At 37.8% G+C, this 12,186-nt stretch overlaps 1 protein-coding gene across 3 annotated transcripts in view; it reads left to right on the top strand.

Moving 5' to 3' along the window:
- IFT88 (intraflagellar transport 88) overlaps positions 1-12,186 on the top strand; it is a 156,574-nt gene that overhangs the window by 55,829 nt on the left and 88,559 nt on the right. For all 3 annotated transcript variants that reach the window (XM_035003737.1, XM_035003738.1, XM_035003735.1), the window contains one exon: positions 9,859-9,958. In XM_035003737.1, the coding sequence (XP_034859628.1) occupies positions 9,859-9,958 (100 nt within the window). The remainder of the gene's footprint in view (positions 1-9,858; positions 9,959-12,186) is intronic.

Raw genomic sequence — 12,186 nt, 5'->3', positions numbered from 1 at the left:
CACTGTTTTTTTTGTGAATTGATGATTTTCCATAGTGGTATGCTTTGATTCCCTCTGCTCTGCCTCTTGTGTATACTGTAGATTTTTGTTTATATAAAATATTTTATTGTTATAATAGCCTCAAGCTAATGACAGCTTTGCATACAAAAACTCTACTCTTTTACACTCCCCATAATTTTACCTCTTTTTATATTGTGTATTTAACATTTAACTTTTTAAATATTGTGTACCCACTAACATTATTGTAGCTATTGTTATTTTTAATACCTTTGTCCTTTATCCTTTTGAGTTAAGTGATTAACATACCTCCATATAACAATATTACAGTATTCTGAATTTGGCTAGTTAACATACTGTTAACAATATGTGTTATATTTTCATATGTTTTCATATTACTAATTAGCATCCTTTCATTTCGTCTTAAACTCCTTTCAGCATTTCTTGTAAGGCAGGTTTAGTGGGGATGAATTCCCTCAGTTTTTGTCTTTTGGGAAAGTCTCTCTCTTTCATTTCTGAAAGGAAACTTTGCTAGGTAAAGTGTTCTTGGTTGGCAGCTTTTTTCTTTGAGTGCTTTGAATATATCATCCCACTCTCTTCAGGCCTGCAAGGTTTCCAGTAAGAAATCTGCTGATAGTCTTATGGGGGTTCCTTTATATGTGAGGAACTTTTTTTTCTTGCTGATTTTAAAATTCTCTATCTTTTACTTTAGACAGTTTTACTATAATGTGTCTTAGAGAAGGTTGTTTTGTGTTGAAGTTTTGGGGTTACCTATTAGCTCCGTAAACTTGGATGTCTAAATTTCTCACCAGATTTGGGATTCTCAAACATTATTCCTTAAATAGGCTTTCTGCTCCCTTCTCTCTTTCTTCTCCTGGGACTCCAGTAATGGGTAGATTGTTTCTTTTGATGATACCCCATAATTCACATAGGCTTCTTTCATTCTTTTATTTTTCTGCTCTTCTGACTAGATAATTTCAAATGATCTGGCGTATAATTCACTATATCTTTCTTTTGCTTGGTCAAGTCTGTTGTTGAAGCTTTTTATGAATTCTTCAGTTTAGTCATTATGTTTTTCAACTCTAGGATTTCTGCTTTTTTTTTTTAATGGTTTCTATTTCTTTGTGGAACTTCTCAATTTATTCATGTGTTGTTTTCCTAATTTTATTTGGTTGTCTGTTTTCTTAAAGTTGACTAAACTTTTTTTTTTGACTAAACTTTTTAAAGAGGATTATTCTAAATTCTTTGTCAGACAGTTCATAGATTTCCATTTTTTTAGAGTCAGTCATTAGAATTTCATTAGTTTCCTTTGGTGGTTATATATTTTATTGATTATTCATGATTCTTGTGTCCTTATCTGTATATTTGAGGAAGTAGGCACCTCTTCTAGCCTTTACAGACTGGCTTTATGAAGCAAAGCCCTTCACCAGTCAGCCTGTCCAGAGATTCTGGGTCAACCATCTGGTGGAGTACTCAAGTGGACAGGTCTGGTGCCTGGGTTATTAGGTAGGCAGGCCTAGTGCTTGAGTACACGGGGACCAGTCTGGTGTCTAGGTCACAGGGTGGAGCTGAAGCCTAGGTTCACTGGGGTGTGCTTGGTACTTAAATCTGGGGTGATGGGCTTGGGACCTTGGTCTGTGTGGGCAGACCTGGATCCTAGGTTTCCAGGCACCAACCAGGCATTGGGGACCCCTGGGGTGGGCCTAGCATCTAAGTCCGCAGAGGCTGGTCTGGTACTGAGACAGGCTGGAAGCCTGGTTTTGTGAGAGCCAACCTGGAGTCTAGGACTACAGGAGTTGGCCTGTATCCTGGAGTCCTCAGGAGATGTCATGGAGGTTAGATTTGCAGGGGTCATTATGGCACTTGGGTGGACCAAGAATCTGGATCTGTGGGAGCTTGCCTTGAACCTGGGGGCTGACCTGGTATTTGGGATTTGGGGCTACAGTAGCTAGCCTGGTGCTGAAGTGGGTCAAAAGCTTGGGTATACAGTAGTCATCCTGTCTCTGGGCTCTGTCATCTTATATTTTTTGTAGGGTCAAAGTTGTTGCCTGGGAGCTGGCTGATGCCGGGATGTGTCAGGAGCCTGGGTTCATGGGAGCTTGCTGGGCACCTGAAGGTTGTCTGGAACCACTGGAGCCTGCTTTGCCCATTGGGCCATGGACCTAGGTTTGCAGGAGCCACCTATGGCCACTGGAGCCAACAGGCACTGGGGTGAGCTGGTGGCCTTGGTTCACAGGTACTATCTGTGGAGCCTGATGCCTAGGAGCCACGACGATGTAGAAAACTACACGTAACAGGGTGGGCAGGAGCCTGGGTTCATAAGAGCCTGCTAGGGAGCCACCAAGGGCATTGAGAGTCAGCCTGGTGTTGGGGTGGGCTGAACTGGAGTCTGCAGTGAAGTCAGACACTTACTTTACTCAGCTTCTCTTAGAGAGAGTCTTTCTCTCTCCATGATGAGCTGTCTGGGCTCAGAGGAAAGATGAAAGGGGTCTATGAATCTATCTGTCCTCCTTAATGTGTCTTTTCTTACATCTGATCTTCACCCAGGTGCTATAATCCCTCACCTAGAATCCTTAGCTCTTGTAAAGTATTTTCATGCATGGGTAGTTCTTAAAATTGATTTTTGGGGAGGGTACAGTACTAGAAATTCCTATACCACCATTTTTCTGGCATCACTCCTCCAACTCAGTTTTTTTTTTAATATTTTATTTATTTATTTGACAGAGAGAGACAGCGAGAGAGGGAACACAAGCAGGGGGAGTGGGAGAGGGAGAAGCAGGCTTCCCGTGGAGCAGGGAGCCCAATGTGGGGCTCAGTTCCAGGAACCTAGGATCATGACCTGCCAAAGGCAGACACCCAACGACTGAGCCACCCAGGCGCCCCTAACTCAGTATTTTTAATGTTACCCAGTATAAATACTAATTTTAGCCAAAGAGCATAGTGATATGCATAGTGATATCATAACTATGTTATAATTCATAGGTATTTTTAAGATTTCATTCGTAACCTAAAACGTAGTAAGTCTTATTTCCTTATGTGTTAACTAGGTAGGCATTCATTTCCCTAGATAGAACTCGGCAGTTTTTTAAAAAATTTGCCAGATCTCAGGTTACATGAAAGCCTGTTTCTAGTAACTTTGAAGAAAGATGTTTGATATTCATAAATCTTACATAATATTTTTCAGAAACTGCAATATATATGTGTATGTGCATATAAGCATATGCATATGTGTGTACATTTTATGTGGTTATATACATAAACTATGCATTTGTATATGTATGTATATATGTATATTTTAAATGGAAGACAGTGATCTTTAGAGTCAACATCGTAGCTTCTGACTGTGGTTAGAAAATACTTTGTATGGGATGCCTGGGTGGCTCAGTTGGTTAAGCGTCTGCGTTCAGCTCAGGTCACCATCCCAGGGTCCTGGAATCGAGTCCAGCATCGGGCCCCCTGCTCGGCGGGGAACCTGCTTCTCCCTTTGCCTGCTGCTCCCCTTGCTTGTGCTCTCTCTCTCTTTCTCTGACAAATAAATAAAATCTTAAAAAAAAAAAAAGAAAATACTTTATATATAGGAGATCATCCCATAATAGTTATTTATAGGTGTCATACTTTCTCTGTGTCTAATTTCGTCATATGTCTTGTTCTTTGTAGAATATTAAAGAAGAGGTTTTATAAGATTTTATAAGGTTTTATAAATAACATCTGTTCAATGTTTAGAGAGTGTTCAGGACTTGAAATTAAACAAACAAAAAAACATTTAAACTAAGCTTACCTGATTTCTGTTCCATTTCATAATATTTAAGTGACTTCATTAAGACGAATCAATACAGAGTCTTCTGTTTCACTTAGACATATCGGCAGTTCTGTTCGCTCAGACCTAGTTTTTTGAGGCTAAATTTTGTAATGGCATTAATGGTACTATTTTAAAAAAGTGATTGCTAGTTGTTTTGTTCACTGTTGAATAATATTTCAGCCTGTTTGAAATCTGGACTATGCCAATATCTAGCTCTCAAAGCTGACTAATACTATTAGTAAGTTAATTATAAAGCCAGAAATTTTATATATTTTTACTAAAGACAGGGTCATTTTAATTTTGTTTCCTTCTCTCTGGGGCAGTTTTCAATGAGTGTATAGCTCAGGCCTGGTATAGTATCATTCACATCCTAAATTGTGGCAAAATTTTTTTTACTTCAGCTTCAATTTATTGAGCACAGCTTCTTTGGATTCTTGATTAACACTGTTATATGCTTTGTCTCAAATGAGATAGGTATGAAATCATGGCCTTTTTATAGCTGAGAGAAATGAGTGCTGAAAAATGCATTGGCTTCACTAAGGACAAATACATAGTTAAGGTCAGAACATTTACTATGCCAGTGACTTTTAAACAATGTAATTCATTGGAATTACACTGTGAGCTTATTGAACAGTGAGTAGGTACCCCCACCCCCGCTTCCAATATATCTGAGTTAGGGTTCTGAGATAGAGAGCAAGCGTTTGTATTTATTATTATTATTATTATTATTATTATTATTATTATTATTATTATTAATTTGTCTGAGAGAGAGAGAGAGCACGAGAGGGGGGAGGGTCAGAGGGAGAAGCAGACTCCCTGCTGAGCAGGGAGCCCGATGTGGGACTCGATCACTGGACTCCAGGATCATGACCTAAGCCAAAGGCAGATGCCCAGCCAACGGAGCCACCCAGACTCCCCGTGTTTGTATATTTTCACCCTCCCCCCACAACATGATTCTCATGTATACCATTGTCTAACTTTTTACCAGTGATTATCAGCCTTGGCTGCATACTAAAATCATCAGGGAATTTTTTTTAAGATTTTATTTATTTATTTGACAGAAACACAGCGAGAGAGGGAACACAAGCAGGGGGAGTGGGAGAGGGAGAAGCAGGCTTCCCACCAAGCAGGAAGCCCGATGCGGGGCTTGAACCCAGGACCCTGGGATCATGACCTGAGCCGAAGGCAGATGCTTAATGACTGAGTCAGCCAGGTGCCCCTCATCAGGGAATTTTTAAAAATCCCAATGTCCAGGCTGCACTGTAGACTATTTGGGTCAGAATTTCTGGGGATTGAGCTCGGGGATCAGCATTTTTTAAAGTCCTGTACAGGGTCCCATTATCTATATCCAACATACAGAACCATTGCCCTGTGCTGGGTCAGTATTTCTCAGCTGCCGCTGACTGAGGAACTTGTTGAAAGTGGATAGTCAGTAGGTGTTAGATGGGACAGAAGAATATATATTTTTTCATTGTTTTCCATGTGGTTCTGATGTGCAGCCAGGTTTGGAAACTCATATAGTGTAATACAACTGTGTATTGAAAACCAAAAGGAAAAAGTCAGTCCTGGCATTATTTGGATTTTTCATTATAAATTATTCTGTAATTCTTACCATACTTTTGTTAACTCATTTGTATAGGGTTAAAATTATTTTTAACCTTTTTGTGGTTAAATATTAAGCACATAAGAATTGTATAAAACATTAACATCAGCTCAGTGATTTATCACAAACACCCATGTAACCTCTGTATAGATTAACAACATTTAAAGAATAGAACATAGCACCTTAGAAGTTCTGCTGTGCCCATTGCAGGCACTGCCCCTGACTCACATGGTAATCACTTCCTAGCTTTTCTATAAGCTTTAACCACCTAACCAGGCATCCCTATAGTTTTGCATTTTTTTAAACATCATATAGGTGGACTCGTGCTGTGCATATTGTTTTGTGTGTGGTGTCTTTTACTCTGTGTGGCAGTTGTCAGTGTTGTTGCATGTGGCTCTGGTTTGTTGGTTTTCATTGCTTTGTAGTGGTACATGCATACAGTGGAATGTTATTCTTGACCATGAGAAATTGAGATAGAGAAGCTTCTTACTCCCAGGTCCTGGAGGAAGGACACAGCAAACTGGGGGCACCACACAGGCAAGTCAGGACAGGGTGCAGGCAGAGGGAGAGGCAGGACCTGGGGCACATGCCTTGTTAGGGTCTGTGGGTGGAGTGTTGGGGGCGCATGGGATAAGGCCAGAGTAGTCAATTCAAGCCAAAAAGAGAGGGAGCTTGGGTAAGCTCCATGGGGGTCTTATGTAAGGGGTACACAAGGGAAGGCCCTGGGAGGTGGGGGAGACTGGTGACCACAAGGGAAGTCGTATCAGGAGCTTGGATTTGCTTAGGCTCTGCAGGCTGCTGTCTGGGACATGCACTAGCATTAGGGGCTAGCATCGGTTTTTGGTCACTGCAGGCCTCTTGGACAGCGGGGCAGCAGTACTGTGCAGTAGCTTAGTGAGAGTCTGGACATTGTTTTTCACATATTTTCTCCTACTCCGTGGCTTGTCTTCCATTTCTCTTGACCTACGGGGAAATTAATTGGGATTTCATTCAAATCTATAGATCAGGCTGGAGGGAACATCTTTAAAATGTTTACTTTTTAAATCTGTAAGTACAATACATTCCTCCATTTAGGTCTCCCTAATTTCTTTCAAATACTTTTTTGTTTTAAGTCTAGACATCTGCATGTCTTTTGTTACATTTATTCTTACGTGTTTGATGTTTTTAATGGTATAGGGCATAGTTTTAAAATTTCATTTTCTTTTTTTTTTTTAAAGATTTTATTTACTCATTTGAGACACAGAGATAGAGAGAGAGAGCATGAGCAGTGGGAGAGGCAGAGAGAGAGGGAGAAGCAGACTCCCGGCTGAGCCAGGAGCCCGATGTGGGGCTCGATCCCAGGGCCCTGGGATCATGACCTGAGCTGAAGGCAGACGCTTAACCATCTGAGCCACCCAGGCGCCCTAAAATTTCATTTTCTACTTGCACTTTTCTAGTATGTAGATATGTAGTTGAATTTTAGATATTGATCTTTATCCACTGACCTTAATACATTTACTTTTACTAATACATTTACTAATGCAGATAGTTGTCTCTGGATGTTTTTGGGTTACCTACATACACATTTATGCCATCTACAGATAATGACAGTTTTCTTTCTGCCCAATATTTATGCTTCTTTTTGTTTTCCTGCTTCATTGCACTGGCTTTGATGTCCAGTTCAGGCTGAATAGAAGTGGTGATAGAATAGGCGTTTTTACTAATGATGTACTGTATAATGAGTAACATAACATAATAAAATTAAATTAAAAAAAAAATAGGCGTTTTTGTTTTGCTCCTGATCTCACGGGGTAAAGCTTTCCACAACTTGCCATTAAGTATGATGCTTGCTATAGGATTCTTGCAGATACTCTTTATCATATTAAGGAATGTTTCCTTTTGTTTCAGTTAGCTAAGAGTTTTATGAAAATCCATCTATCAAAAAATCGTAAGATTGATTTTTGATTTAAATCATCTGGAATGAACTCTGCTTTATTGTGATGTATTATCCTTTTAAAATATCACTGGATTTGATTTACTAATCTTTAGCTGAGGATTTTTGCATCCGTATTAATGAGAAGGATGAAGTTTATAATTTTAAGAATTTATTATTTGAGGGAGAGAGAGAGAGAGTGAGCGAGTGCCGGTAGAGGGGCAGAGGGAGAGAGAATCAAGCCACCTCCCCACTGAGCCCGACATGAGGCTTGATCCTATGACCCCAAGATCATGACCTGAGCCGAAATCAAGAGCTGGATACTAAACTGACTGAGCCACTCAGGTGCCCCTGAAGTTTGTAATTTAAAAAATAATGTCTTTGACTTTGTTACAAGGGTAAGTTGACTTTATACCACAAGTTCAGATATTTTCCCCCTCTCTGGAGGAGTTTATGGGATTGGTATTATTTTTTTATTAAACAATTGGAGGAATTCACTAGTAAAGCCATCTACATTTGAAGTTTTCTTTATAAGAAGAGTTTTATTAAACAGATTCTACTTTTTTAATAAATATAAGACTTCTGATTTTCTTCTCGTGTCATTTTTAATAAGGTGTATTTTTTAAGGAATCTATCATTTTATCCTTACTGATTTTTGTTTGCATATTCTTTTAGCTATTGAGAGAAGTGTGTTAAAAGGTTTTTTACTATAGTTGTAGATTTCTGCATTTCTTTAGATTTATTAACTTTTGTTTTATATTATTTTGAAGTTATGTTATTGGGTGCATGAAGATTTAGAATAGGGGTATATCCCTGGTGGATTAATAAGCCTTTTTTATTAAGCAGTGTCCTTTATTACTTCTAATAATGTCTCTTGCCTTAAAGTTTGCATTGTCTGTTTTCTTTTGGTTAGTGCTATTTCTTTTTTTCACCTTACTTTTGATGATTCTATGTTCTTAATTTAAGGTGTGTCTCTTGTAAGTAATAAGTTAGATTCAAACTGAGTGGCAGATATTTCTGAATACCTTTCCCCAGTCTGGTTTAGAGTCTCTACCGCTGCATTCTTATATTCCTTTATAATAGTTCTTACACAGAACTTAATTTACTGGTCTGCTTCCCCTGTAAGGGCATGAACCATACTTTGTTTATCCTTTTAGCCCCTGTACCAAATATACCAGTTGAATGTCTACTACTGACATCTAGTAGACATTCAACAAATGTTTGCTGAATGCATTGGTGTATCAGTGGTTTCCAGATCATTCTCTTGGAACCCTTGCAGTCTTAGCCATGTCTATAGGCTACTTTGTTGGGGTAGGGCTGGGGATAGAGGGCCATTCAGAGGGGTACTGTGCAGGCAGAGCTTCACGTCCTCTATACCCACTGCAAGCAGAGAAGTTCTTTGATAAGTCGAGGATAAAATAAAAGATTCTACCTGAAGAAAGGGATCTTCTGCTTTAATGTTTTTAAATTGTTTGTCCAAGCCAGGAGTGCCTGAGTGGCTCAGTCAGTTAAGTGTCCGACTCTTGATTTCAGCTCAGGTCATGATCTCAGGGTAGTGAGATTGAGCCCCATATTGGGCTCCGCCCTCAGTGGGGAGTCTGCTTGAGATTCTCTCTCTCCCTTTCCCTCTGCTCCTCCCCACCATGTCCATGCTCTCTCTCTATGTCTCTCTTAAATAAATAAATAAATAAATAAATAAATAAATCTTTAAAAAAAAAATTCTTTGTCCAGGCCATTGGATTTGAAATATTTTTGAACCAGAACCTTGGTAAGAAATTTATTTCTTCTTCTACATTGTTTACTGAAACAAGTTGCATGAAACAGTATAATGCCCTTTGATATTTTATATGTTCTGTTTTTTTAAATAAGGGTCATGATCAACTAAACTGATTTCAGTTGACCTCAATTTGAAGAACAGTCTTGGTGCAGTGGATTTTGGTATCAATAAAAATTGGTTTCAAATTCTTACTTGACAGTTTTCTAGATGTTTGATCTCAGATCTTCCATTTTCTTATCTATAAAAGAGAGATCATGCCTATCTTTCAGGGTTGTTGCGAGGATTAAATGTGATAATGCTTATAAAGGAATTGGTGCAGTGTCTGATATATAGTTAAAAACAAATGTTCTGTGTGCTTTGGGAACAGATCTGTGATAGTCCGTTCAAGTTGGACATAAAACTTAAACATATTTTACAAGTTCTACAGAATTTTTCTCACCAGCAGAACATACATTATAAAGCCTTTTACCTGTTACAAATTGAAATTGTTTTAGTAGTTAATTAAAAAATGAGACTATACATATCAATCCAATTTTATTTAAAATACTGTAAATAATTAGACGTGACAATAAACTAAAGGAAATTTAGATAAGATTAGTGTAGAACTGAAGAATTCAGTAACTTACTCCCTGCATTGGAAGAAATCAGGTGCTTAGCCTTAGATAGCACAAGGGGCACTTTAACATTGTTTTGAAAAGTCATAAGGAACCCACCAGCAACATAAATATGCCAAAACAAAATAAAAAACTTTTTTATACTTTCCATTATAGGTGTGTTGAAGTTGTGAAAGCGTCTCAATATGTAGAGTTAGCAAATGATCTGGAAATAAACAAGGCAATTACATACTTGAGACAAAAGGACTTTAACCAAGTAAGTTTTTAAAAGTTTTAGATGAAGTTTTATATGTTAACTGGTGAAAGCAATAATCTTGGGCAATTTTTTCTAGAATATTGTTATCTGTGATTATTGTGAAGTTGAGTAATGTTTTTACTTGTCTTAACATCATTTCCAATATTATAGTATTACTTTAATTTTGACCTGTTTGTCCTGTTTGTCTGCATGTAAATACTGTTCATGTAAAGCGTGGTTCCTAAATTACTAAACCGTTTTTTAGTGCAGAGATCAGCTTTCCCCTAGAAGTTTTCAAACTGTTACCTAAAGCTCTAAGGTTTTTTAGAATCAGGAAAGGCCAGGAGCCCAACTAGTAGCCTGATGCTTCCATCTACTGTTCTCGCCAGAGCAGCTTTCCTGTTGCCTGATTTTTATATTTGATTTACTCATTAACATTGCATTGGGCATAAAAGAGTCCCATTGCTATACATAGTTTCATAATGCTCCAGGATCTCTTGCTGGTGCCACTGCTACCTTGCTACCTTAGGTCAAGATGGAATGGGTATCCACCTTCAGTAGTCTCTCTCAAATGAGACCTAGTTGTGACAAGACCTAGAAGAATAGACAGCTTTAAAAAGGAAGGATGGGGGTGGTGATAACAGAAGAGAATAAACAGAATGAAACTTGATATCCTGGTTCATAAAGCCAATGATTAGTGTCAAATGTACCCACAGCTGGAAAACTCAGCCCCTCTCAAGTTTAGACCCAGAGAGGTAGGGCCAGAGGAAGCCGCAGTACCTTTCCTGCATCCTATCCCAAGCCTGTGTTTTCAGTTTTTCTTCCTACCTAAGGGCCTTCCTTTTGTCTAGGAGACAACAGAAATGACTAACTCCTTTCTGGAGGAGGAGGGAGATACAGCCTCAGGGTTCATACAATCATTATATGATTAATATAATGCAGTCCCATGGACTGGTTCCATTGTATATATGCATTTAGTACGCTTAACTTTTTTTTGGCATTTGTAAAGCACCAAAAAGACTTTCAAAGTACCTTTATGTCTGTTGTGTCATTTGATCATCACACTCATGGTCATTAAAAATGCCAGTGATAATTCTCTATAACTGTTGTAATGCTTTTCCAGTGGAAGTGAAGTCAGACAAATTGGTCTTTATTATCTTGCCAAAGTCATCTATGCACCAAAAAAATAATTTTTATGTGTGTGATAAGTACTGTTGTAGGTGACAAAATAGAGAAAACCATGTTTGCCAGTTTTCTCTTGATACTTTATTTTTAAATGGTCTTTATAGAAAGATTTAACAATGTATTACCACGGTTTATGTTTTAAAACTGTCCGTTAAAGGATAAACTCTTAATTTTTTCATTTTAAAATTCATTTAACCCAAATCATACTGTTTGCTGCTTTCCTAGCTGTCCTCATTTAAAATACCTTATGCTCCAGTTGCATTTTCAAGATTTTAGTTTACCTATGTTTTAAAAATGTAATTTCTGCTTTCTTTTCAACATTGCTGCTTTGACTTTGTGTTTCTTTTATTTGTGTATTGTAAGTATGATGAGGTGGGTATAATATAGCCTTAGTTGAAAGGAACCTTGTTAAGTTAAAAGGGATTGGTTGACATAACTCAGAATGATCATTTGATGAGGATTACTTTATTTGCAATTCAAAATAAAAGAGAAAAATGTAGGCCTTCTTATATGAGGTTATAATTCTATAGCTGAGTAAAGATGCTGAAATCTCAAGAGTATGTTTCTTTGCGATGATAGTGCTGTTTTGTGGTCACCTTTGTAGTAGAGAAGGAATCCACTAAAAAGCCAAAGATGGATGAAATGAAGTAGTTTGATCTGAAGGCCAGTGATAATGTATGGACAGATGTAGTGGAATGCAGAAACTAGTAGATAGATGGCATCTTTCACTAAAGAAACCCAAAATGGAGATATATCTATTTTCCTAATCATTTGTAGAGGGGAAGAAAGAAACATAACCCAAACTAACAATGTTTATTTTCATTATTTCATTATTTGTTTTGCTATTTAAAACTAAATTTAATTTTATTATGTGGACTTTTATCAGTTTCACTTGTAAATGAAATGAATTGTATAATATTTTTAAAAACAGAAATATTGGCTATGCATTTATCGAACATGTAAAGAACAGTTATGAAAACAGCCCATTTTAAAGCTAGATATCCTGGAAATATTCCCTTTATGAGAATAATTTTGTAGCTTTTTTAGAGTAATTTATAGTTTAG

Source organism: Mirounga leonina, unplaced genomic scaffold (genome assembly GCF_011800145.1).
Source record: "Mirounga leonina isolate KUSES-001 unplaced genomic scaffold, KU_Mleo_1.0 Mir_127, whole genome shotgun sequence".
In the NCBI taxonomy this organism is placed as follows: domain Eukaryota; kingdom Metazoa; phylum Chordata; class Mammalia; order Carnivora; family Phocidae; genus Mirounga; species Mirounga leonina.
The sequence above is the reverse complement of the archived record's forward strand: the minus strand, read 5'-3'. Positions and strand labels throughout refer to the sequence as shown.